Consider the following 27,581-nt stretch of genomic DNA (forward strand, 5'->3'; position numbering starts at 1 on the left):
GGACATTTTATGCATTGCTTTCCCGTCTGAGTTTAGCATCTCTATATATTTTTAAGTGTGATTTTAGCTGCTCACTGTTGAGAAGTGGTAAAAGAAATAACAGAATAACCAGACTTCCACTCATCAAGCATCATGAGGATTGAATTAGTTTTCAGGGAGCCATGCTGAATGACCATATGCAAGTACATGCAACCTAAGAAACAAGCAAGAGGAGCTGTGTACAGTGGTTAAACTAATGTTGAAATAACTGAGACGTTTTGGGATTTTTTTGTGTGGCTAGATCTATATTATGGATAATGGATATTAGCTCATTAGAAAGAGTCTAGAAGAGGAGGTGAGGTTATCATTTATAAGAATTAGCAGCTCAGACTACAGAGTATTTGAGAGGACAGCCTCTCACATTTGAGAGGAATTTGGGAGAGCAGAATTTGGCGTAGGCGATACCTGACTGATGTCACTCTGGGAAGATCTCTGTCATAGTGGAGACTCAGGAAAGTCTGATTACTGGAGGAAGATGAAAAGGATGGTTTACAGATTTACCTGTTTACCAGCCTTTTGGACCTTGGGAAGTGCATGGAACAAATGTCATTGGCAGCCATTTGGGGCACATGAAGAAAGTAACCGGGAATAGCCAGTATAGATTTATCAAAAGGTATTTGTGCCTGATCAACCTGGATTGCATTCTGTGATGAACCAACTGGATTGTGGATGAGGGGAATGCAGTGAATGCTTTATGTTGACCTCAACATGGAGAATGGAGGGGTTAGAGGAAGCCTTCTGGCAGTCTGTAGAGTCATAACGTGGCTTGGATTGAAAGGGACCTTAAAGATTGTCTATTTCTAACCCCCCCTGGGAGTTGCCACAGATGTCCACAGATGTCCAACAGATGATGTCAGAAAGATCATATTTCTGACAGATCATATAAGAGCAAGGCAGGTTCTAAGGCACAGAGCAGGAGGATGAGTGATAATGTTTGTAAATGGAAATACAGTAAGTTAGAATTTGGTATAAGGAAAAAAAAGATGTGATGAAGGTAAGCATTAGAATATTTTAACCAGTGATGTTGTAGAACTTCCATCCTTGGAAATTTTCAAGGTCCAACTGAACAAACTGGTTTTCAGTGTTTATCCTGCTTTCAGCAGGAAGATCAACTTGATGACCTCAGGAGATCTTTTCCAGCCGGAATGATTGTGTGATGTTGTGATTTAATACTTTGATCATAAACCAAGAAAAATAAATGTCTATTCCTATTCAGGAAGGTCATAACTGAAATCCAGGGGATACTCCCTGGACTAAATTATTTGGAATATTTTACTCCAGTCTGACCTAGCTCATTGCCAGAAAACAGACATTAGTAATTACGGGCAGGGCCAGGAATGTCTGAACCAAAAATCTGATTAATGCAGTATTTGAAATTTTATACTAATCAGAATATTGGTTACTGTAAACTTAAATTTCAGTTGCATAAAATGTAACACTTTTGGTCTTTGGAAACATTTGTCTTGTTACAGTAGGAACACATGCTATGCAATGTATTTATGTTCTATGAGATTTTACAGTAAATGAAACACAGTAATTCAGAATGTAGAACTGCAATTCACTGTGTTCACTGAGTTACACAACAAAAACAAGAAGGACTTATTGTAAAATCTGTGAATCTGTGGCTTGGGGTTCTTTTTTGGGACTGTAGGAGATGCTTCCACATGGGATTTTACTGAAGTTAAGCAACAAACTCTTTTGTTTGGTTTCTGAAGAAGTACTCTCTCTGTATTTTAAAATAAAATAGATTAGTTCTGCTTTTCCAATGTACTTGTTGTTGTCTCATGTGAAGGTGCAACTTGTATATTGTCTTTTTTTTTTTCCTACATGGCTTTGGTTATTTAGGAATTTGTTAGGTATGTATAGCAAATAACCAACGACTTAAATCTCAAAGTTGATATTTTGCTAGCAATTCACTATGTGCACGGGAAATGTTGGCATTAATTGTAGATGCAGTTATCATTCTGGTTTGGGCAGTCTGATCTAAGTGTCAAATGTTCTATTTAATTTCTTGACCCTTTCTTCTTTTGAACAGCAGTGTCAAGAGAAGCTTATCTTATCTTGCAGATCATCAGCTGAACAAGTCTTTACAAAGCCTTTCTGTCTTCTTCACATTATGTCAAACTCCTTGAATTGATGCTTAGATTCCCAAGGTGTTCTTCATTTTGTCTTCTGATCTACACAATTCTTGTCACCTTTCTAATGGAGCAAATACAACAGCTTGATGAAAAGATGATTGTCTCTTGGTTGATCTGCAGGTTCTGTTAATATGTTTGACTTGCCTGTCAATCTTATTTTTCATCGGCTGTTCTCAGATTTTCAAACGTAAGTTCTGTTTTTGAGGATGCTGGAGAATTAGTATTGTTCAATATCAAATCTCTAATGCATTTACTTCTTCACAAAAAGAGCGGAGGAGATAATTTGCATTTTTTTTCTACAGATATTACTTAAAATCTCTAGAAGCAACTCCCTCTATCTACTGTTGTCTTCTGACTTTCATGGTAGAAATTGATCTTCATTCAGTGTTGTTTTCAGCTCATTGTTTTGAATTACAGTATTTGCCTGGGCAATTAATACATTTGATTAGACAGTATTATTCTTATTGAAATAAGTTGTAGAAAGAGGTCGTGGATTAGCAGGATAGAGGGACTTGCAGCACTCAGTAAACATGGCAGACTCTGTTGGAGCAGTTTTACTGTACAGCTGTTGTTTGGCTGGTTTTCAGAGAGCATGTCTGATTTGTAAATAGATTTTGGAACACTAAAAACATTTTATGATGGAAAAGGAGTTAAGATTGGCAGGAGAAGTAGTATTCACTTTCTGAACTTTATATTGAGATGACTGTGATATTGACCTATTCCCTCAGCACTTGTGAGTACCTTGAGTTACGGTCCATGTATGTCCAGTTTTCTTAAGTATTCCCTGGCTTGATCCCCTTCCTCCGAAGATGAGACTTCCTTTCTCCACTGCAGACTTTCCTCCTGGGATTCCTTAAGGCTGGTCTTACAGGTAAAGTAAGGCTCTCAGTACCTCTGCCTTTTCCATGTCCTGTGTGACACTGTCTCCTTCAGCAGGTGCATTTCAGCAGTGATGACAGTGTTGCGAAAGACAAGTCACATTTTGGATGGCCATGCAGATTTTTACAAACGCAGTGTGCAAGCTGTTGTTCTTTGCTGGTGAAAATGCATAATTAATGTTGATGACTGTTGAAAAATAGTGTTCTGTAGCTGAGAATTTTCTCTATTCAGTAGTGTTATTGTGCTCTTCGTATATGTTGTAGGAAGCATTATTTTTGGAGCAACCTACATACTTGCGAGAGACATTCTTGTCTTTGATATCCCTTATTAGATTCAATTCCAGTTTAGTTTTGGCTTTCTTAATTTCAGACAATATTGGTGTATTCCTTCCAGTCCTTGATTCTGCCCTCTATATACTTTGTTTTTTTTTGTTTGTTTGTTTGTTTTCGTGCTTTATGCATGCATGGTCAGCCTTACTAGTGATAACTGAGGCAAAGGTGGTGTTAAGTACCTCAGCCTTTTCTTTGTATTGTCCAGCTTAACCAGCATTTTCTTCTGACAGCATTCCTGGGTTTGTTGTCTTATGTGCTCTTTCTCCTTGGCTTTCCCTTGGTATTAAGTCCTATTATCTTGATTATGTGGGGAAGTATCAAATCATTGGTAGCATAAGATGCCCTAGCACAGATCTAGCTCTAATCCTAGGAATTATCATTCTACATGGTGTTTTAGAAACTTGATGGCAGTCAGAGAAGGCTTCCTGAACCAACTGTACTTTGCCATTTACTGTTCTGCTAGCAAAACGTTTATTAATGCTAAGAACATATAGTTAACAGTTTGTTTAATAAATTCTGCTTCTTACTTAGGTCTTTTCTCAGTTAACATCCTCAGTGGAGAGTCTCTATATCCTGTAGAGTATATGAGCAGATATAAAATATAGTTGTTTTTTTCACACAGTATTAATGTCTTAAATGTAACAAATTTTCAGTATATATGGCAAGCGCTTCAAGAGTTTTTGCAGTTGCTTGGGGGACTACAATTTTCATAGTTTTGGGTATGTATAGGCACTCGCATACTATTCCCTTTACATAGTCTTTCACATATAATAATTCATAATGTCTCCCAGAAGACTGGTCTATTGACAATCACTCATCTCCAGCTCAGCCTAGTTTTAAGTAAGCAGCAAATGTCTTCACCACCATAATAGGAAGTTGCTCGTGAAAATTTGCTCGGTACCTCACTCCATTTTTCGCTTCAAAGAGTTCTGTCATTGTGCATTCCAGGTAGCAGTGTTTCTTGTATAAATTATAGTATCTCTTTGGTTCCTGTGATGAGCTTAAAGTTGTGCCTACTACATGTTCTGTTGGTAATATAACGGAATCTGAAATGGTTTTTTTCCTTCCAGTAACAGTATTTGTTCTTATATTGATAGGCTTCTAGCTGCTTCTTTCACTAGCATCCTGATAATGTGATCAAAGTGAAGATCCTGTAGAACTGAAGGCAATCCCATATCTTACTTTAGGAAAGCTTACATTATTTAATCAAACAATCTTTATCTTATATACAATAGCACACTCTAGTGTGTATATAATTAGACATTATGGATTTATTCTCATCACGTTTAACTCAATTTTTTTGTCATTTGGTTCTGTTGTGTTCAAAAGATTATTTTTTTTTCCCCATTATTTGAGTTATAGAAAAACATACTGGTATATTAACAGAATCATTATGACACTCAATATTATTTGTTAGTTTTAAAAGTGATGCTTTGGAAGAAAAAAAAAGAGTTGATAACTTTTGTGGAAAAGGAAAAGACATAGTGGAGTAATTGAGTCTAATATGAAGATTCTTAGTGATTTAATAGCATACAGAAAAACTATGTGAGGAAGATGGAAAAGCACTTTATAATTTATTTGCATCTAGGGGCCTACAGTTTGCTATTTTAAATTACTACAGAAGTTCAGAGGAAAGAGAGACTATCACTTTTGAAGATATTGACTTGGACTTGCAAATAGTTCTGGAGATACATAGCCTTACAGGAGCTAAGCAGTCAGCATGAACTCAGAAAACTGGTTTGCACATAGAATCATTATGACTGGAAAAGACCATGAAGATAATCTAGTACAACCATGAACCCCTCAACATTGTGCCCACTAAATCACGTCACTCAGTGCAACATCTACATGTTTCTTGAAAATCTCCAAGGATGGTGACTCCACCACTTAGATGGTTAACCTGTTCCAATACATTACTACTATATCTGAGAAGAAATTTTTCTTAATAACCTGAACTTCCTCCAGAGCAGCTTCAGGCCATTCCCTCTCATCCTATTGCTAGTTACTTGGTAGAAGAGACTGACCCCCCAGCCTCACTACAACTTCCTTTCAGGTCGACCCTCATACAATTGGCTTCAGCTCATGGATCCAGATCCCTCTGTAGGGCCTTCCTACCCTTCAGCAGATCAACAGTTCCTCCCAACTTGTTGTCATCTGTAAACTTACTGAGGGTGCACTCAATCCCCTCCTCCAGATCATCAGTAAAGATGTTGAACAGGACTGGCCCCAGTACTCCCCGTTGAGGAACACCCCTAGAAACCAGTTGCCAGCTGAATTTAACTGCATTCACCACCAGTCTCTGGGCCTGGCTGTCTAGCATGTTTTTTACCCAGCAGTGAGTACCCCTGTCCAAGTCATGTGCTACCAGCATCTCCAGGAGAATGCTGTGGGATACGTTGTCAAATGTTTTACTGAATTCTAGGCAGACTATGTCTCTGGTCTTTCCTTCATCCACTGTGTGGGTCACCTGGTCATAGAAGGAGATTAGTGTACTTGTAATAAATAATACTCTCTTTAAACTGTCATAGACATTGGCTGATGCATCTGAATGAAGCAAACCTGATTTCTTACTACTAGTTCTTTTCTATTAATTAATTTCCTTTACTTTAGGGAGTATTTAAAGAAAGTCAGTACTCTTAAAATGTGTTAAATGGGATTTTCATGTTCATGTAGGTATATCTTGGTGTTGCTGCTTTAGCTTCTTTTGTCACTTCCCATTTGGCATGTGACTTTGGACAAGTTTCAAATTCTGGAAAACTTGAGAAAGTTATTGTAAGAAGACACACTCCACTTTTTTGCTTTGCAGTGCTAGTGAGGGACACTGTATTTATGATGGGAGCAGCCATAAAGGTGACTGGCCCTGGAACCACAATCAGCAGGAATTATCTGCTAAACATTGGCAAGAGAAAATACCTTCCAGGCTGAGGACTGGAACTTACCTGTAAACCAGGAGCATTCTTGAAGGGTACAGATGGCCTCCTGAAAATGCCATCAGAAAGCATAGTGCTAAGGAACTTTTATAACAACTTACCATCTGAAAAGCGGGAAGTAGTCAGGGACAAGTAAAATTTTGTCGGAGAATTGGAGACCTCTTCCAGGGATTGTCTCAGGTGAAACAAATCAGCAGCATCTCTTGTCTACTCTAAGAGGCAGTGTCCTACGCTCTCTTTCATCTCTATGATGTAAAAAGTATTCTTTTTCTTAACAAACTGGAGCCTTTGTCTTTGAGAATTCACCGTATTGCATACTATTCTTTCCTGCAAGATTTCCTAGACAAACTGAGCCTTTGTTGTGGAGGCCTATGTGACTGCAAACTCTGTGTTGCTGGTGGTCTTCAAAATGCGACTTTGTTATTTATTTGGTACCACTCCTGAGCCCATTTTCAGGCATCGGTTTCTTCTGAGTCAATTTTCTTAGTTAGGCCCCTTTGAAGTTGTTTTTGGCACTGCACGCTTATGCTCCGCCCTCCCCCCCCACACACACATCTCTTGGATTAGTTTGATGCAGTTGGTACCAGTAGCTCTATTAAATTTATATTTATTGTTTATATTATGTTTATCTGCATAATCTGTCATTAGTAGTTTTGACAAATATAATCTGTCACAAGTATAGTTGTTATAATACCAGTGACTTTATAATGAAGTACATTAGGAGAGTAGTATTGATAACTTGATGAATTCGTTATACTATATATTTGCTGTTTTTTATTATAACTAATTCCCTTTTTAAATCTATTTGCTATGACTATTATTTAGTTTTATTCCCTCAATATCTACTACATATATCAATTTGCTTCCTGGTAATATCTGTAATAGCTTGTTGTTGATGTAAATATTTGCCTTTTAATCACAGTATATTTGCTAGAGGTTTATAGTAATCCATAATAAATGAAAGATAAATCTTTGTTGTCCTCGTAGCTGTGGAATCTTAGAATCCACTGTAGAGATATTTGTATACCCATGGACTAGGTAGCCCTTTAGATCATGATAAATTTTTACTGAAACTAAATATGCCACTTTGTTTGTGAGCACACTTGATCCACTGTGTTTCACAGTTAAATTTCAAGTACTTCAGACAGATCTTCAATTGAAATCTTACTATTCTAGTTTGAAGGTCTTTTTCAGTAAGAAATGCTTTCTCCCTCTCTCTCTCCTTTTTCCCTCCTGTTAGAACAAGTATTGAAAGTGAACGTCCTCATTCCATAGATTTTTTTTATCTAGTATTTGAATCCTTGTTATGCTACTATAGTAGTTACAGCTTTCTTATTTTTTTTGTTCACTTCTCACAGTGAACTAATTTAAATTTGACTTGCAGAATTAAGCATTAAACCATATATTTTTTTTCTTTATATCAGTTCTGTAGTATTGTGCTATAAAAATATGACTAGCTCAGCCCTTTCTACATGAGATATCTGAGTTGATCTATTTTATGATGTCTGTATGTCAGTGCAATTAAGCAGCTGTGCACAGATGATGCTGTGTATTGTTTCTGGAAGTAGGAGTTATTTACACTTCAAAATGTTTCCATCTTCAGCTTTTCTGCTTCATTTAATTTGTCCTTGCAGGGCTTTGCAAAAATAAATTCTGTTCAAGTTAATCTGAATCTAATTATGTTTGCATCAATAATTAGTATGTATAACCATGATTTCAGACTCTTTTTGCTAAGGTGGAACCAAATGGCTTAGCAGAATTTTCTAATCAAATTTAATGGAGTTATAGACTGATTAATTTGTTTTTTAATGGTAACGTATGGCTTTCATAATTGAACATGCTCCATTTTATTTATTTACTCACTTTTTTGATCATACAGCTACTTGTTGTATGTGTTCCCTGTTGCACTGTTAATCATTTCCAGAGGATAGATTATATCATTTTTCTGTATGGTGTAACACTGGTCAGGAAACGAATTCAGTATTTGTATTTCATATTGCAGCCATATTCATACTTTGGAACACATATCTTGGGAATTATTAATAATTTCACTTTTCTTTGTTTGTGTGGGGAGCGAGGCTATGGGGAGACAAGAGGGAATGTTCAAACCAGCATGTTACTATTGCTATGTCTACTCAATATGTTTCAGGTTTTGTTTAAGGTTAAACCACTATTTACAAAGATCTCCCAGGGATTAGCCCTGAGGCTGGATAGGTGTAGGTGGCAGGTACCTAGAATAGTGGGCTTTGCCAGTGTTTTGGAACTTAACCTCTGATCACCTTCAGAATCCTGAAAAACTAGTGAAATATTTGGAAAGTTGTGCTGTTACCTTCGCAATTCTAAAGAGGCACAAATCGCTGCAGTCTGTTGGGACCTGGCCCACACCTGCCAAGCCCTGTTCAATACTATTCAGCACCGTAAAGAGCAAGAAATCTCTATATTTGATAGCAATGCAACAGGCCATGCAGTTTCTCCAGGCCCTGCAACAGGCCTTGCAGTTCAATCAGAGAACCAATCTGTGCCAGTATCAACCACTCCTATACGCAAGAGAAAAAAACGTCCACAAAAGTCAGCTTTTTTAGTAAGGACAGAAACTACTATTAAAACGAGGATGGAATTAAAAGATGAGGATGAGTAAAGGCCATCACAAGGACAGGAGGAGGAAGAGTCAGAGTTCATAGCTGTCCGATTGCTAACAATGAGTGAGCTGCAAGATATGCGAAAAGATTTAAACGGTCAGCCAGGTGAGCATATATTCATCTGGTTGATTGAATGGATCCTCAAGGATCAGTACTGGGACCAGTGCTATTTACCATCCTTGTAGGTGACGTGGCACCTGCAGTGGGATTTAATGACCTCTCAACAGGTTTGAGGATGATACCAAGTTGAGTGGTGCAGTTGACACGCTAGAGGGAAGGGATGCTATCCAGAGGGACCTGGACAAGCTTGAGAGGTGGACCTCTGCCAACCTCATGAAGTTCAACAAGGCCAAGTACAAGTCCTCTATCTGGGTTGGGGCAATGCCAAGTACAAAGACGGATTGATTGGAGAGTGGCTTGAGAGCAGCCCTGAGGAGAAGGATTTGAGAGTGTCAGTTGATGAAAGACTCAGCATCAATTGGCAGTGTGTGCTTGCAGCCCAGAAGGCCAACCGTATCCTGGGTTGCATCAAGAGAAGCGTGAACAACTGGTCAAGGGAAATGCTTCTGCCCCTGTACTCTGTCTTGTGAGACCCTGCCTGGGGTACTGCGTCCATTGCTGGAGCCCCCAGCACAAAAAAGACATGGAGTTGTTGGAGCAGATCCAGAGGAGGGCCACAAAGATGATCACAGGACTGGAGCACCTCCGCTGTGAGGACAAGCTGAGAGAGCTGGGGCTTTTCAGCTTGGAGAAGTCTCCTGCAGGACCTTACAGCAGCCTTCCAGTATCTGAAGGAGGCCTGCAAGAAAACTGTGGCGAGACTTAATATAATGGTATGTAGTGACAGGATGAGGGGAAACGATTATAACCTGAAGGAGTGTAGACTTAGACTAGATATTAGGATGAAATTCTTTACTGTGAGGGTAGTGAGACGCTGAAACAGGTTGCGCAGAGAGTCTCTGGATGTTCCCAGCCTGGAAGTGTTTAAGGCCAGGCTGGATGGGGCTTTGAGCAACCTGGTTTTGGGGAAGGGGTCCCTGCCTATAGCAGGTGATTTGTAACCAGATGATCTGAAAGGTCTCTTCCAACCCAAACCATTCTATGATTCTATGAAAGCAAATGGAAAAGGGACAAAAGCCTTCACCCTATGAAAGTGACTTTTGTCAGCCATGAGAGGAAGATGTCCCTTCAGGGAAGACCTGATATTTTACCCAGGCAAGTGGATCACCAGGGATAAAGTTATCCAGCAACTAACAGAATTGACTGTGCTGGAGGTAATGTATGTATGACCTCAACAGTGATCAGTTATCCCAAGATCCAGACAACACCAGGTTCCCATGGTCTGTGAGGTAGTAATTTGTACAGAATGCACTATCTTGTATGGAAGCAGTGGCAGCAATGGTTTGGAAAGATAATGAAACTCCAGCAGTAGATGAAGAGGCTAGTCTACTTAGACAATATGAAGGAAATCTCTCCTACTCCCTATGGGTTTGTTTCTCATCAACTGACATGGGAGTTCCACCAATTCAAAGACAATATCTCTTACTTCCTACATATAAAGACCAGTACCTTAGCCATTAGAAGTAAGCATTCCTGTTCTCAAGGAAGGGAATATAGTAGGTACATACTGCACGCTACCCTCTTGTTTTACATGCATGACTGTGGAAAGGATATGAGAAAGTGGGCTAGCAAATCCACCTCGACCCTGGAGGCAGGTGTACAAGAGTTGCAAGGAAGAGCAATTCAAACAGGGGATTCTTCCTGAAAAATGGCTGCTCCAGTTTCCAATGGACAGTCTCCTAGACAAAGAAGATGGTTTGATCTAATTTCTGAGTTGGATAACAAGTCTTTTGGTTTGCATTCATGAATACAATAACCAGAACCAGAGGGGCCCTATTTCCAGCCATGTGGAGGAACAGGGCAAATGGGTTTATTGGAATGTGTGGATTTTATGACCTGGCACATTAGAAGCATGGGAGTGTAAGACTCTAGTGGATGGTAGTGCACAGTTTACTCTCATGCCATCAAGTTATAAAGGAGTAGAACCCATCTGTATTTCTGGAGTAACAGGATCTCAAGTGCTAACTGCTTTGGAGGCTGAAATAAGCCTAACTGGGAATGAGTGGCAAAAGCACCCCATTGTGTCTGTCCCAGAGACTCCATGCATCCTTGATATTACCTCAGAGTAGAATACTTCAGGAATCCAAAAGGATACTGTTGGCCTTCAGTATATATTTCTTGCAGATGGAGGACATTAATCAGCTGTGCTTGCCTTACCCAGTCTTTCAGTGGACCCTTTGCCATGGGACTGTGAGAAACGGAACAGCAGGTGCGAGTTGTTGCAGTGACTGTGCACTGATGGCAGTGTTGCACCAGCTGGGACTACCTGATTCCCATCTGTATGCTGATCCATCAACTGGAGAGTCAAAGAGTAATCAGCAAGACTGGCTCACCTTTAACAATCCCATATGGCCAGTGTAAAAGTCCAGTGGAGAGTGGAGGCTAACAATGGACTATCATGGCCTGAATGAAGTCAGTTAAGTTAAGTGCTTCTGTGCCAGACATGCTAGAACTTAAGTATGAACTGGAGCCGTAGGCAAATAAGTAGTATTCTATAATTGATTCTGCCTATGCATTTTTCTCAATCCCTTTGACAGCAGAGTGCTGGCCACAGTTTTCTTTCAATTGGAGGGGCACCGGTACACCTGGAATTGACTATCCCATGGGTAGAAACAGACTTTTATCTTTTGCTATGGTCTCATCCAGACTGCACTGGAACAGGCTAAGTTCCTGAACACCTGCAGTATGTTGATGACATCATAGTGTGGGGCAACACAGCAGAAGAAGTTTTGAGAAAATAATCCAAATCCTTCTAAAAGCTGGTTTTGACATGAAGCAAAGTAAGGTCAAGGGACCTGCACAGGGAATCCAGTTCTTAGGAATAAAATGGCAAGATAGATGTCATCAGATCCCTATGGATGTGATCAATAAAATAACTGTTTTATCCCCACCAACTAGAAAAAGGGAAACACAAGCTTTCTTAGGTGTTGTGGGTTTTTGGAGAATATATATTCTGGATTACAGTTTGATTGTAAATCTTCTTTATCAAGTGACCCATAAGAAGAATGATTTTACACGGAGTCCTGAGCTACAACAAGCCTTTGAACAAATTTAACAGGAGAGAGTTCATGCAGCAGCCCTTGGGCCAGTACAGACAGGACAAGATGTAAAAAATGTGCACTAGGCTGCAGCTGGGGAGAGTAGCTCCACTTGGAGCCTCTGGCAGAAAGCACCAGGGGAGACTCAAGTTTGATCCCTCAGGTTTTGAAGTCGGAGATAGAGGATCCAAAGCCTGTTACAGCAAACACAAAAAACACACTGGGCAATACAGTTTGGATTATTTCTGTGCTGGGGAAAGGCTTGGTTGTCCAACCTTTTGGCTTGCATGGACCACAGTGAGTGAAGCAGAATTATCTTGAGCCTCATATAAAATACATGATATTGTTGAAGTATATAACAAACCTTTTTTTATTTATTTGTGTTTTTATGGAAGCATTTAAAACTAGAGCAACTAAAACATAAAACTAGTGAGATGTTTAACCTTTTCTTTGTGAAACTAATGTGTCTGGTTCGGTGGAAGTTTTTGCAGTTCTTGGTGAGTTCTCAAGGTATGTTTTGATCAGAGATTTTTGATGAAATTCTACTCTCCCTGTCCTTCACCCTTGAAAACAGTTTAGTAAGGGATATTTTTCTCTGATCAGATAGGTCTTATAAAAGTCTAGTAGGAGACGTGATCAGATTTTTCTTTGAGTTGAATCTCTGATTGCAGTTCTATACATTTGGTTTGAAAATTCACAAGTAATGTATTTATGTCAACTGAAAGTGGAGTCACAAATATACAAAAAAAATTGATTTTTTCAGCAATTTTAAACCTGTTCTCAAATTCCTTTATCAAAACAGAAAGGAAGACTACATATATTTTTTCCGGTGCCCAGGACTATGTTTAGCCAGTGTATCAAAATGCATAAAATTATTCACGTTAACTTGAATTGACATGGCACTGAATTCTCCCCTGTTCCTAGTTTCAACCCAGACAGTGCCCATTGCACACTAGCTGTTGTTTGTTGATGAGTGATGAGTGTTCACGCAGGGATGGGCACTTGACAGGGAAAAGCTGCTGTTACAAGGGCATCGATCAGGTGCTGGGCTACAATATGGGCAGGGCCAAGCAACACGTGGCCCATAGGTGATGTGTTGGACATGCCTGAGCAAAGGCAAGCCCATACATGGTCCTGGATTCACTTGGTGGGTTATATGTAATGATGGTGAAATCTGATATGTATCTTAAAGGAGTTTGATATTTGTTGAGAACAGCCAGTAACCAATAGCAGTACAGTAAGAATCAACTAGATTGAATAAAAATAGATTCAGACCCTTTTCTCGAAACCATAACTGGCTTCAGCATGCAATAATCCAGCACCATGAACCATCTCTCCTACCCTGAAGGACTGTTAGAATAGATGGAGCCCAAAGTCGTGGACTAAATGTACTCTACAGACAATTTAAAGGGATTGCCCATAGGCTATTGAAATGGTACCCATGTGATTAATCATAGAATCATAGAATCGCTAAGGTTGGAAAAGACCCACAGGATCATCCAGTCCAAGCATTCGCCCATCACCAATGGTTCTCGCTAAACCATGTCCTTCAACACAACATCCAAACGTTCTTTGAACACCACCAGGGTCAGTGACTCCACCACCTCTCTGGGCAGCCCATTCCAGTGCCTGACCACCCTTTCAGAGTAGTAGTATTTCCTAACGTCCAGCCTGAACCTTCCCTGGCACAGCTTGAAGCCATAATCAGGATGCATGGGAAAGTGTAGGACCTGAACATGGTGTAAATGTTACGTAATAAGGGGTGGATGTTGTCCTGGTTTCTGATGAGAATCTGTTAATAGCTCATCAATATGCTGTTGTTGCTGAGTGATTGGAGTGTGCAGAAGACTTGGCCAGCTGCCATTATGGCATGGCAGCAGGCAGCAAGACTGCTGGCCTGAGTTAGGCAAGAGATTATTCCATTCCATGTGACGTCATGCAGAAAGGCTATCAAACTGTGGGGAATTGTTTGGGGAGCAGGCTGCTGCTCAGGGTTTGGCTGGACATTGGTCAGTGGGTGGTGAGATGTTGCTTTGCAAGTGGGCTGCTGGTTGGCAAGCAGTTGTTTTGTTAGTTGGGCATCAGTTGGCAGGTGAGTAATTACGTTGTGGATGTGTGTGTCTATATAGTTGTGGTTTTGTTTTCATTTTTCTTTTCTGTCTTAGTAAATAGTTTTTATTTTAACCCATGAGTTCTATTTTGTTTCCAGTTCTCTTCCCCGTCTCACCTGGGGAAGAGTGAGCAAATGGCTGTGTGGTGTTTAGCTGCCTGTCAGGTTAAACCACAACAAAATTCTATTAATTTCAACTTAAATTCCTCCAAAAACAGTAGACATGCGGTGCAAGTTCTGTATGAGCTTGACCTGTTATTGTTGCAAGATAAGATTTGTGAGATCCTTCTGTTTTCTGCACCAGTTTTCCAAGCTGATTTAATACATTTGTGATCTGCTGTACTAGCTGATTTAAAAACAGCTCACTGAAACTGGAAATGAGGGAGGATGGGAAAGTTTTTCATATTTTTACCAACTGATTATTTGAAAAGATGATGCTGCTCATTGGTAAGTGTGAAATGCTGATGAGAGTCTAATGAAGTATTCACATTGCAGACATATTGTAAACTACATGCAAGCGTTTTTATGTGAAGGCAGAAGAAAAATGAATGTTTCTGTACATTAGAAAAATAGTGATATGAGGAATAGGTATTGCTGTTCTGAGAAAACTAAATCTGATAATAAAAGAGTTAAAATAAGTTAATGATATAGTCAGTAAATAAAATTTCCTCATTTTAAAGTTACAATTGTGTTTTTATTTACTAACAGTGCTTCAGAACTCCAGCCATCCACAAGTGCATCAAGAAACCAGAAAAATTAGAGAAACGAAACAAAATAACAGTAACAAAAACAGAAGTATTTGGAATGATCTGGGGGGTTTTAGAGTAAAATTAATATATAAACTAAGTTTAACTTTAGAAACAGCTTGCATTTTGAGTACATATATAATAATCAAAAATCCAAGAGGTATATGCTTTTTCATGAAAGTTAGCAAAAATGAGGAAAATAGTTGTCATTTACTCTCTTAATTAATATTATGTGCTTATATTGTATATAATCTTTCCATGTTTTTTGTATAGGAAAAGCATAAGCAGGAGTTAGAAGATATGAGAAAAGCTGGACATGAAGCCTTGAGTATTATTGTTGAAGAGTTCAAGGTAAATGAGTTAAGATAGCACATTTTCCAGTGTCATATTGTACAATAAATATGCACCACAGATGGTTGACTTTAATTCTTAGTTTTGGTTGCTCAGCCTCTTTCATTATAAAACTTTTGTTGGCTACTTCCAGTTTAGACTGCTTGGCCTGAAATTTTACATAGCGTGTTTTCTCTCTCTGCACTTCAGTTAAAGGGGAAACTTCAGATAAAGTATGTTAGCCATTTTCAGTAGTGAAAGTTAAATCTGGAATGAAACAAAAATTCTTAGTCAATTGTGTTAAACATTGATTTTGATTATTTAGCGTGCATCTACATTTTGGACCTCCTTGGCATTGACAAACTACAAACTGTAACCTCACAGAGCAATTGAGTAGGTTTTTTTAATACTGTATTTATTTATGTTCACAGCACTAAAAGGAGGAGTTTAGGAGCACTAAAATAAGTCTCAATCTGTAACTCATTTCATGTTGTTCCTACTTATGCTAAGCCAGTAAGATACAGGAACAGGACATTATTGTGCAGGATAAATCTGTATCTTTTATACTGCTATGAAAGCATACTAATAAGAAATGCACAAAACTAAGGATTCTAATTAGACTTAATAGAGGTAAACAAGGTCTGACTGGAAAAAACTTATTGTAGGAAATGGAAAATAGAGTTGTTGCTGAGAATGAGAAGGGAAACATGAGACAGCTGTCAGCAGGGATCACCAAACTGATAATAGTGTTAGTTAGGTTTGGTTTGGAACTGGCAAAGTAAGAAAGAATGGGACTGAGACTGTCGTTTTATTCAAGTAGTAAGCTGAAAGCTTGAGTCTAGGGCCTGCTGGTCAAGAAACGTGCAGTGTTGCTGGGGAGGTTAGGCCGACTTGCTTGTTTTCAGGAATAAGCATGTTCTTCAGGCTGACTGCTTTGTATGGGTCACTGAACACATGTTGTATCTCAGCATTTTTCATTTCTGTTTTGTACTAGCTGTGTATAAAATCTGTCTGTTTCCATGTGACCTTACAGTTTGGAAAAAAAAATAATATCAGTTATCTATTGGTAATTGCTGCATTTATGTTTCTTCCTCTTTATTTCTGAAAACGGAAGCACGTTGTGAAATCTATAGAATCATAGAATGGCCTGGGTTGAAAAGGACCATAATGATCATCGAGTTTCAACCCCCCTGCTATGTGCAGGGTCACCAACCACTAGACCAGGCTGCCCAGAACCACATCCAGCCTGGCTTTGAATGCCTCCAGGGATGGGGCATCCACAACCTCCTTGGGCAACCTGTTCCAGTGTGTTACCACCCTCTGTGTGGAAAAACTTATTCTTAATATCCAACCTAAGCCTCCCCTGTCTCAGTTTAAGACCATTCCCCCTTGTCCTATCACTATCCACCCTTGTAAACAACCATTCCCCCTCCTGTTTATATGCTCTGTTCATGTACTGGAAGGCCACAATGAGGTCTCCCCAGAGCCTTCTCTTCTCCAAGCTAAACAAACCCAGTTTCCTCAACCTTTCCTCATAGGAGAGGTGCTCCAGCCCTCTGATCATCTTAGTGGCTCCATCCAAGAGCTCCATGTCCTTCCTGTACTGGTGGCCCCAGGCCTGGACGCAGTACTCCAGATGGGGTCTTGCAAGAGCTGAGTAGAGGGGGACAATCACCTCCCTCTCCCTGCTGTCCACCCCTTTTTTAATACAGCCCAGAACACAGTTGGCCTTCCGGGCTGCAAGCACGCACTGCTGGCTTACATCCAGCTTCTCATCTACCAGGACCCCCACGTTCTTCTCCGCAGGGCTGCTCTCAAGAAGATCTTCCCCCAGTTTGTATAAACACCTGGGATTGCCCTGACCCAAGTGCAACATCTTGCACTTGGCCTTGTGGAACCTCATTAGGCTCACATGGGCCCACTTCTCCAGCCTCTCTAGGTCCCTCTGGATGGCTTCCCTTCCTTTCAGTGTACTGACAGCACTAGTTAACTTGCTGAGAGTGCACTTGATGCCATTGTCTATGTCATTGATAAAGATGTTGAAGAGCACCGGTCCCAAGACAGACCCCTGAGGGACACCACTTGTGACTGGCCTCCACCCTGAAATAGAAGCAGTGATCACAACCCTTTGGCTGTGACCAGCCAACAAATTCTTAATCCACCAAACAGTCCATCCTTCAAACCCATGCCTCTCCAATTTAGAAGGATGTGGTGAGGACCATGTCAAAGACTTTGCAGAAGTCCTGATAGATGACATCCATTGCCCTTCCCCTTTCCACTAATGCTGTTACTCCATTATAGAAGGCCACCAGATTGGTCAGGCACGATCTGTCCTTAGTGAAGCCATGCTGGCTGTCTTGGATCACCTCTTTATCTCATATGTGCCTTAACATAGCTTCTAGGAGGATCTGCTCCATGATCTTCCCAGACACAGAGGTGACACTCACCAGCCTGTAGCTCCCTTTCTTAAAAATGGGAGTAACGTTTCACTTTTTCCAGTCACTGGGGACTTCACCGGACAGCCGTGGTTTTTCAAATATGATGGGGAGTGGCTCGGCAACCACATCAGCCATCTCTCTCAGAGCCCTAGGATGGATATCATCCAGCCCCATGGGCTTACATACATTCAGTTTCATGATGAGGTCTCGGACTTGTTCCACTGTTACACTGGGACAGAATCCGCTTCTTTCACCCACACCTAGAGTTTCAGGGTCCTGGCAGACATGAGGAGGAGCCTGACCGCCAGTGAAGATGAGGCAAAGCACTTATTGAGCACCTCAGCCTTTTCCATGTCTGAGGAAGCCAGCTCTCTGTCCTAATTTATTAGAGGGGGAACAGTCTCCTTGCTCTGTCTCCTCCTGCTTATGTACCTGTAGAACCCCTTCTTGTTATTTTTCACATCCCTCACCAAGTTCAGCTCTATCTATGCCTTGACTTTCCTGATCTTATTTCTACACATGCGGACAATGTCCCTATATTCTTCCCAGGCTACACAACCCTGCTACTGCCTGTATATTCAGTACTTTAAACCTATGGAACAGTCCATGGATCTATGGAGTTTTTTGGCAAGAGTTGTCTTGGCAAGTACTAACCATTCTGTAGGGAAGTTGTATGTCATATTGGTTATAGAGTACTCTTCAATCTTTGTCTTTTGTCATGTTTGTGTTTTAGCAGTGTTTTTTATTATTGCTGTTATTGGTCTTGGTATTCTTTGTTTGGTTTTTGGCTTTTTTTTTTTTTTTTTTTTGCATGATGATCTTCATCTTGATCATGCTGTTTAATTATTGTTTCTGGTGCACACTACAGGAGTTTCAAACTATCTTAATTGCCTATAATACTGAAGAACCTTTACATTTTTTTCTCCTTTATCTGGCTCTCTTCTCATGAACATTGGATGAGCGAGACTCTGTGTCACCTACAGCAATTATGGATTTGAACAGTATTGGAAAACATTGTAATAAAATCTTAAAAGTATTACAGTTTAACTAAGATAGATACCATTGTATATTGTAACAATTCTTCATGTATAAATATTCCTTGTTTTGACATCTGCTGCTCAAATTTCTCTCTAGTTGCAGTATTGATACGCAGATAGATCTGAATCATAGAATGGCTTGGGTTGGAAGGGAACTTAAGGATTATCAAGTTTCAAATGCTGCTGCAGGCAGAGTTGCCAAATGCTAGATCAAGTACTAGATCAGATTGCTCAGGGCCCTATCCAACCCAGCCCTGAACACCTCCAGGGATGGGGTATCCACAGCCTCTCTGGGCATCCTGTTCCAGTGCCTCACCACCCTTTCTGTAAAAGACTCCCCTTTGACATCTAATCTATATCTCCCCTCCATTAGTTTAAAACCATTTCCCCTTGTCCTATTATTGTCTACTCATGCAAAAATTTGATTTCCATCCTGTTTAGAATTTCATTTTAAATATTGGAAGGGTGTAATGAAGTCTCCCTACAGACTTCTCCAGACTGAACAAGCCAACCTTCCTCAACCTGTCTTCTTAAGAGAGGTGCTCTAGCCCTCTGTGCATCCTTGTGGCCCTCCTCTTGACCCTCTTCAAAAGCTCAGTATCTTTCTGTGTGTTGGGGTGCTCAGACCTGCATGCAGTACTCCAGATGGGGCCTCATGAGGGCAGAGTAGAGAGGGATAGTCACTTCCCTCACCCTGCTGACTACCTCTCTTTTGATGCATCCCAGAATATTGTCAGCCTTCCAGGCTGCAAGTGCACACCTCTGGCTCGTGTAAAGTTTTTCATCTACCAGGACCCCTAAGTCCTTCTTTTCAGAAGGGCTACTCTCAAGGAGTTCTCCCATTCTGTGTACGTATCTGGTATACATATCTGGTGTATCTTGACCCAAGTGCAGTACCTTACACTTCGCTTTGTTGAACCTCGTTATGTTCACACAGGCCTCCCTTTTGAGTTTATCAAGATCCCTTTCTGCTGTATCAGCTGCACCACTCAGCTTGGTGTCATCAGCAAACTTGCTGAGGGTGCATTGAATAAATCACTGATAAAGATGTCCCACTTGTCACCAGCCTCCACCCCAGACATAGAGCCATTGATCATAACCCTCTGGCTGTGACCTTCTAACCAGTTCCTTATCCACCAGACAGTCCACCCTTCAAATCCATATTTCTCAGGGGTAAGGATGTGGTGTGGGACCATGTCAAAGGCCTTGCAGAAAGGTAGGTAGATTACATCAGTTGCCTTCCCCTTGTCCACCAATGCCATTTCTCCATCGTAGAAGGCCTCTAGATTGGTCATGCATGACCTAGCCTTGGTTATGCAGTCCTGGCTACCACAGATCACCTGCTCATCCCTCATGTGCCTTTAATACTAAAGTTAACATATTTGAAGCAGTTTGTGATTTCTGTGTTATCCACAAAGCTTAAAAGACTTGGGTAACGTGCAGAGAGAGTGTGAAGAAGGTAAAAGTCATTGGAAGTGGCATTAATATAGGACACTGCCTATTGAAAAAGATTTCAAAATGCTTGTTCAGTCTGGAGAAGCAGAACAAATGTCACAGTTTTTTTCTAAAATTATCAAATTATATTTTGACTCTGATTTTTTCATCAAATGTACAAGAACAGACAATTTGCGTATAGTATATCCTAGATATGGTATGTAGCATATACCTATTTGTAATATGTATTCCCAGTGTACTTTCTTTTGAATTTAAAATTACAACTTTGTGTTGTTTTTCATGCTGTAATTAACAATCTCTCTTTTTTTCCTCTACTAAGTTCAAGAAAATATATATTTTCTTACCTTTACTCACTTAAGTACATTTTGTATTCTGTTTGTTAAAAACTGTGATGTTAATCATTACTTTCTTTATGGAAAAGGAGAAAAAAAAAGGGAAAAATATAAACCCCTTCCACAAATAAAACTGTTTTTCTGATGTACAAACCAAAACGGGTATAGGTTGAAGTCAAGGGCCAAAAACTTAACTAAGTTGTAGATTTAAGTAGTTAGGAAGATTATGCCAAGTTGAAAATGAATTATAGATCAAGCAAACCTATTAAAATAATGTCAGTGTAGATGATATTTCTTAGTTTTCTCTTTCAAAGTTTTTTGACCATTTCAGTCATGGTAAAAAATGTAATATGATACTGGGAAGAAGAAAATATGAAAAAGCCAAGAATACATCGGCCTGATGACTTGGAACTGTGATAGTGTTTTTGTTTTCAGGAGTTTGAGGGAAAGATGTTACTATTCTTATTTTGATATAGTTAGTAACATCTTGATGATTAATTATATAAGCCTTGTAAACTCTGCCTTTGATTACTATAGAGCCACCAGTTCAAATAGTGATGATATATTTAGGATCATAACTATTTCTGTTGCAAATGCAGTTTATTCTTAAGTTAGGTTTTCTGTTTGAATTTTAAAACAGAAAATTTTTAAGTACTTGCTGAAGTTATGACAGTCCCCTTAAACCATGGGTGCCCAACCTTTTGGCTTACCTGGGCTGCACGTAAAGTATATAATGTAGCTAATGTATATAAGTAACAAAACTTACTTTATTTTTTATATATTTTTTTATTTAAAATGTATGAACAAGAAAGGAACAAGTGTGATACTTGATCTTGTTTTCGTGAAACTAATACATCAAGTTGGGTAGATGGAGGTAGTCACAATTCTTAGTGAGTTCTGAAGGTGTTCATCAGAGATTTTTAGTGAAATGTTGTTCTTTCTGTGTTTCATCCTTGAAAATAGTTGTTCACAAATGTGCCTACTGCCAGAAAGCAATAACATGAATAAGGCATGATTGTGAAGTGAGAGGTATCTTTCTCTGGTAAGATACTCTTATAAAAGTCTAGTAGAGAGACCTGATCAGATTTTTTGAGTTGCATATCTGATTGTAACACTATACATTCCATTTGAAAATTTGCAGTAGATTAGTATAAGTTATAGTAAATATTAGTATATTTACATTGACTGAAAATGGAGTTACAAATTTAACGAAAAAATGATATTTTCAGCAGTCTTGAAACTTAGTCTCGAATTCTTTTGTCAAAACAGAAAGCAAGGCTGAATATTTTTCACTGTACCCAAGGCCAAGTTTACACAATTTATCAAAACGCATAAAATTATTTGCTGTAAAATGGATTAGCACTGCACTGTGCCCTTGCAATATTCTGTGTACTATATATGTTATGAAGGCTGCTCTGAAAGTAGTGCCTCCTATTTTATGATGTCAACCCACAACATCAGAGGCAGATGTTGATGACATGGCATTAGGCATTGAACCTTCCTGCCAATGTTCTTTTACATTTTGTTGTTGTGCAACAGATGGCAGCAGAAGGACAGTCTTACAAAATGGCGTTTGACATGGAAGTGCATATGAAGCAAAGGAGTGGAAATGAATTCCTCTGCGTGGAAAAAATGGCACCCATTGACAATTCCCTGATACTTGCTGAATGTTTATGGAGACCAAATAGTGGATATTAACACAGTGAGGTGGTGGGTGGTGCATTTCAGCAGTGGTGACAGCAGGTCACTCCTGCTGTTTCATATTTTTATGAGCACAGCATGCAGTCTCTTCTTCATCACTGGTGAAAATTCATAGCTAATGGTGATAACTATGTTGAAAAATAATATTTTGTAGCTGAGAATTTACTCTATTAAGTAGTGCCATCGTGCTCTTTGTATCTGTTGTTTCCATGTAAACAACTAAGAGGCATTACTTTCAGAGCAGCCTTTGTGGACCAGGCAAGCCAAAAAGTTGGACTCCCATGGACTAGTTGATTAATGATCCTTAAAATCTGAAGTCAACACTTTCTCTAGAAAGTGTCACAAGATGACCATTGCTATGCAGGATCAAGGAAGTTCATTACACAGTATGTAGAAGTAGAAATGAGTTACCAAGGGCATCCATATTGAAAGCCTACCCTTTGACTTCATGCTACAGTTATAACAGTTTACATTCTGCTGTGCTCATTCCATGAGCTGTTGAAAGACTACTTCAAAAATACCAGCTTGATGCTAGGTACAGAAAATAATAGTAAAAAAATTTAGAAAATCTTAACGATCTCTTTATGCCATTTAACAAATAACTTTTTTCCACTGAAAAACTGTAAGATCTTGGTATGGCTTAATTATTATCAGTCAAGTTTGCACAGTAAAGTACCTTAAGTGGGTGAACCTTCAGCATGAATAAGAATAAACTGAGAAATGGCATTGCATCTTAATGGCCATTCTGTTACTGTTTTCCATGTAATCAGAATTTTATTCCTTTTTCTTCTTTCAAGTCATTTATATAAAACAATTATCATCATAGCAGTTTAGGGGGAAAAAAAGCCTCAAAAATCTACAAGCAAAGTACAAAGTTCATTTTCCCAGTGATATATGACAATTCCAGTTTTACATAGTAGGATTTAGCATAAAAGGTTTCCTATACAGAGCTACATTTTTGTGATGCCTGAATTTTATACCAGTACAAGAACTGAATGTAGTTGGAAAGAAATTTGCTTTTATGAAAGTAAACTTATGACTAGGTAAGTCCTCCGCAAATATCCGGTAATGTTTTATACTCTAATCAAAACGTGCATCAAGCATAATCTACCGTTTGTTGCCTTTTAGATCTTTCTAAACTTTTGCCGAAAGGTACTGTAGTATTACTGATATCCTGAAGGACGTGATTTTGGCATCAGAGGCTAATCAGTAGAAACAGAGATTTAAAAAAAATTGTCAGGGTTTTTGAGCATAACATGTTTTTATTGGCTTGGAGTTTCTTGAAAAAACTTTTTAAAGTATCTTTAAAGTGTGTTTTATATTCCGTGAAGTAAATATTATCTCTAAAGTAAAAATCATTTGTAAGATATATATATTTCTTTCCTATTTTTATTTGTCTGCATTTGGGGCAAAGATCTATTTTCTGTAGCACCTATGTCTTCTTTAACTTGCGCATTAATTTCAGCTAAGTCTCTATATTGCTTATCAGTTAGAAATAGCTTCCTTTTGTGTGTATAAATACCCTAATGAATATTCCGAAAGTGATATTAATATTTTAAAATATTAAGGGAAAAAAAACTTGGGTAGCACATGAATAAATCCTGAGTAAAAATAAGGAAGTTAGAGTGTAGTTCTTTCAAATAATGATTTGCTTTTCCATATATACAAAATGTTTTTAGTTTTGCATTCAGTTGCTGGAAATTCTTTAGAGTTCAGTCAAGTGCACGTGAGTACAAATGCACATGCACACAGGTGCACACACAGAGAGATCCTAATGTTATTACCTTTTTGTTAATGTCTTTGTGCTTTAACTGACTTCCACTGCTACACATTTGAGTGCGTGCTTCCTGGGGGGTGTTCTTCAATGTTTAAAATTACACAGAATTTCCATCTGCTTTTATTTGATTTGTGGTTGCAAAGATCATGCTTGGCCCATGGAATCTTACACTGTGCCGAGAGGATGTGGAGTTCTGTCAGCCAGTGAAATATGTCTGGCTTTTTTTTTTTTTCTTCAGCAGGTTTCATATGCTTCTCTTCTTGTGTGGTCTCACTATTCTGAATATATTTAACAGAAATACTTGCCCTCTCTATTTTCTGTGTGCTGCTCTCTTTTAAGCAGCCTATGTATAAGAAATCTGAGATCCAAAAAAATTTCAATCCTGACTGAAAACAAGGTAGTGTTACATAGAAAGGTACTTTAATAGTTGCACATTCCAAAATTCATAACAGCATTCTATGTTCTGGTTATGCAGAAGTACTGGTTGACTTGCAGTTAATAACATACATGCCTGTGTATATATATATGCATATATATAATTTTTTTTGTTTATTTCTTTTTTGCAGTCATTGCTACAGTGTACAGTTCAACAGCAAGAAGCAGCTACTGAAAAACAGTATATACTAGCAATTGAAAAACATTCTTACAAATGTCAAGAGCTTCTTGATGTTCAGGTATGTATGTGCATTTACAAAAACCTTTATGATTGTCTTTTAGTTTCAGCTCTTTTTTTTGTTTGAAAAAAATATGCCTTTTGGAGCAAAGAGGATGACCAGTCTTTGATTTTGTGTCCTCAACATAACAGTAAACACAGATGATTAAAAATGCTAAGTGCATGGTAACTGTTTGATTTGAAAGTATTTTATAACACTTTAATCTGCTTAGAAAAGATGCAAGAACAGCAAAAGTATTGCTCCCATAATCTGTTATATTTGCATCACAAACCAAAAGGCAGGGACAGAAATGTTCAGGAAGTTCAAATTTATCTGGGGATCTAAATGAGATAAGTGTTAATTGGTGTTGGTTTTTTTTGTTGTTGTTGTTTGTTTGATTCTTTTCAGTAGAACCCAACAACGTAAGAGTTACAGTGTATGTAAGACATAATGCCCATTTCACAGTTCAAATAATGTCTGCATTTAATGCAGCTCACTCTTGGATCTCTGAGAAGGTTTACATTTTGTTCACAAACTTACAAGCAACTTCATTCACCTGAGTCAAAGTTTTCCACCTTTATTTGTTATACATGACTGGAATTTTGAAGCTTAATCAATCAGACAGAAGTGCAGAGAGTGCTCTCTGGTAGAACTACCAGACTTAATAAACAAGAATTTATTCTGAGAATAAATCTGTTGAAAGAGTTCTGAAAAATGTTTACTGTGTTTTTATTAGTTAATAGATCAGTTCTTAAATGTATACTTCTCTGTTTTACTATTTCCTTCTGTTCAAATGATTTTGTTCTAACTCTTACTGATACACCACATTGTTTAACATTCTGTGTTATGGCATATGCATACATATACATCTTTATATGTAAAATTATGAGTTTCCATATCATTTCAAAGAATTTTTTTGCTATAGCATTAATCATGTGGTGCAAGTATGTTCTGTACACAAACACAACTTCTTTTTCTGGTTTCCTTTAACATTCTTGTCTTAAAAGCAATATTTGGCTTTCAAATTTTAAGTGAACTTAATTCCCTCTTAAATTTTCTGCTGTTTTATTTCCAGTTCCATAAAATCAAGATTGTCTCACTTAATGTATTGAGTCCTATATTTTCTCCTAATTCTTTGCCTTAACATTCCTACCTCTCCTCCTTTTGTAAGGAAGAATGACTCTTGCTTGTTTTAAACCTGTTGTTATTTCAGTTTATTTCAGTTTCACATTTTAAAGCTGTCTTTTATCAGGATACCTGTGATGGAGATGGGTGTTGTTTGCCTGGAGAGGTACTGATGATATCTGCTGATGATACTTTTAAAGTATTGTATGTTTTTGGCTAGAGGAAGATATGAAAGGTCTAGTTATATCTCAGTTTCCTCCTAGACAAATTCATCTTTGATTTTAACATGCAAGATTTTTCAGCATACTGACTAGCTGGAGCTACCGTCATTATCACCTTCTCCAGGAGGGAACCATCTGCCCATTAACAAAAAATATCCTTGGTTCTGAATCTTGTTTTAGCTGTCTTTTTCACTGCACTCCTCTTCTGGTTCTGTTTCCATTGGTCTTCAATTTCAGACCTTGCTAAAATTGCAAAAACTTCTTTAGAGTAAAATACTCTAGCTATTTTCTGTTGTGGTCCTTCTTACAGGTGCCTTCTCCACAGGTTCTACAGTCAAAAAGTTCTGGTCTGTTTTCTAGTTTAGTTTTATTTGCTTGAAGTTCCTACATGTGTGTTATATAGTATTCTTTCTTCTCTCAGTCTGGAAAAGCCTCTGATTTTGGGTGTTAACGTTTTCAAAACCTCCTGGGACAGTTTGCACTGTTGTTAAAAAATCTGCTTGAGTTAATTTGATCAGTGCACTTCCTGACTATATTAAACTGTCTCTCATTGAAGAGTCCTTCTATATAGGTTGCTATCACTATCCATTGCTCTTGAAACTACTTAAGATATGAGTTGTCAGCATCATTTACTATCCAATTACTGTCAACAGATGCTGAGTAGTTACGCATCTACCCTTTTTCTTAGTCCATTAATATCAGTCACTTGTCTATAATATCCTTTATCACACGTTCCTTAGGTGTGGAGGTTATGGGTCCTCACTTTAAATCCCATGCTGGAATGTGTTGAAAGAACCAGTTCCCTCAAACTCACTGATGACCACTGCGGTGGGTGCTTCCTGAGGCACAGTCTCTAGTGTTGCTGTTTATTTTCCAAGAGAACGTGCTCTCAAATCTACATATCAAACAGCAAAGCAAGTATTCTCGTGGCATTTTAAGATTTGTGATGGCGCTGGTCAGCAAAAAAAGAACAATAAGAACTGCTTTATGCCAGGAAGCAGTCTGGTTAGATAATAAACGTCGAGGAAAGCAGTGCATGTCAGTTGTATACATATAGTGTTTGAAGATTACAGAGGAAATGTCATTGGCAAGCACATGTCAACTTAAGTGGGAAAATCACAAATTTCATGTTTTTCTGAGGCACGAATTTGATGCTGTCTCCTGAACGCCAGTTTTGATCTTGTGTTTGAACTCTTATGTGTTACAAAAATATGTACTGAAAAATTTGATCTTGTAAAACTTTTTGATCAAAATAGGCTACTTTTGGAAAAAAACAGAAGCTGCTGAAAACAGAACATTCCAAAGAGATCTTTGTGAGGAATGGTTAGTTTCACATTGTTCATTATTGATATTTTAGGGAAAAAAATCAAAAACAAACAAACAAAAAAAATTGAATGATTTTATTTTGATGATTTTTAAAAGAGAAGAAAAAAGAAAACTTTCAAATAGAAATTTTTAGTGGTCAGCAAATTAAGGCACATAGAAAATTAAATTAATAAAAATGTTTCAGTATACGTCAGGTATAGGTCAGTTCTAGAACA

At 38.5% G+C, this 27,581-nt stretch overlaps 1 protein-coding gene across 16 annotated transcripts in view; it reads left to right on the forward strand.

Moving 5' to 3' along the window:
- CCDC91 (coiled-coil domain containing 91) overlaps positions 1-27,581 on the forward strand; it is a 205,671-nt gene that overhangs the window by 46,766 nt on the left and 131,324 nt on the right. For all 16 annotated transcript variants that reach the window (XR_005845020.2, XR_003071497.3, XR_005845022.2 and 13 more), the window contains 2 exons: positions 15,245-15,322; positions 24,608-24,715. Coding sequence is in view for 8 of the 16 variants with exons in the window: in XM_046909473.1 (XP_046765429.1) it covers positions 15,245-15,322; positions 24,608-24,715 (186 nt within the window). In the remaining 8 variants the exon portion in view is untranslated. The remainder of the gene's footprint in view (positions 1-15,244; positions 15,323-24,607; positions 24,716-27,581) is intronic.

The sequence above is a fragment of the Gallus gallus genome, chromosome 1 (genome assembly GCF_016699485.2).
Source record: "Gallus gallus isolate bGalGal1 chromosome 1, bGalGal1.mat.broiler.GRCg7b, whole genome shotgun sequence".
NCBI classification, from domain to species: Eukaryota; Metazoa; Chordata; class Aves; order Galliformes; family Phasianidae; genus Gallus; species Gallus gallus.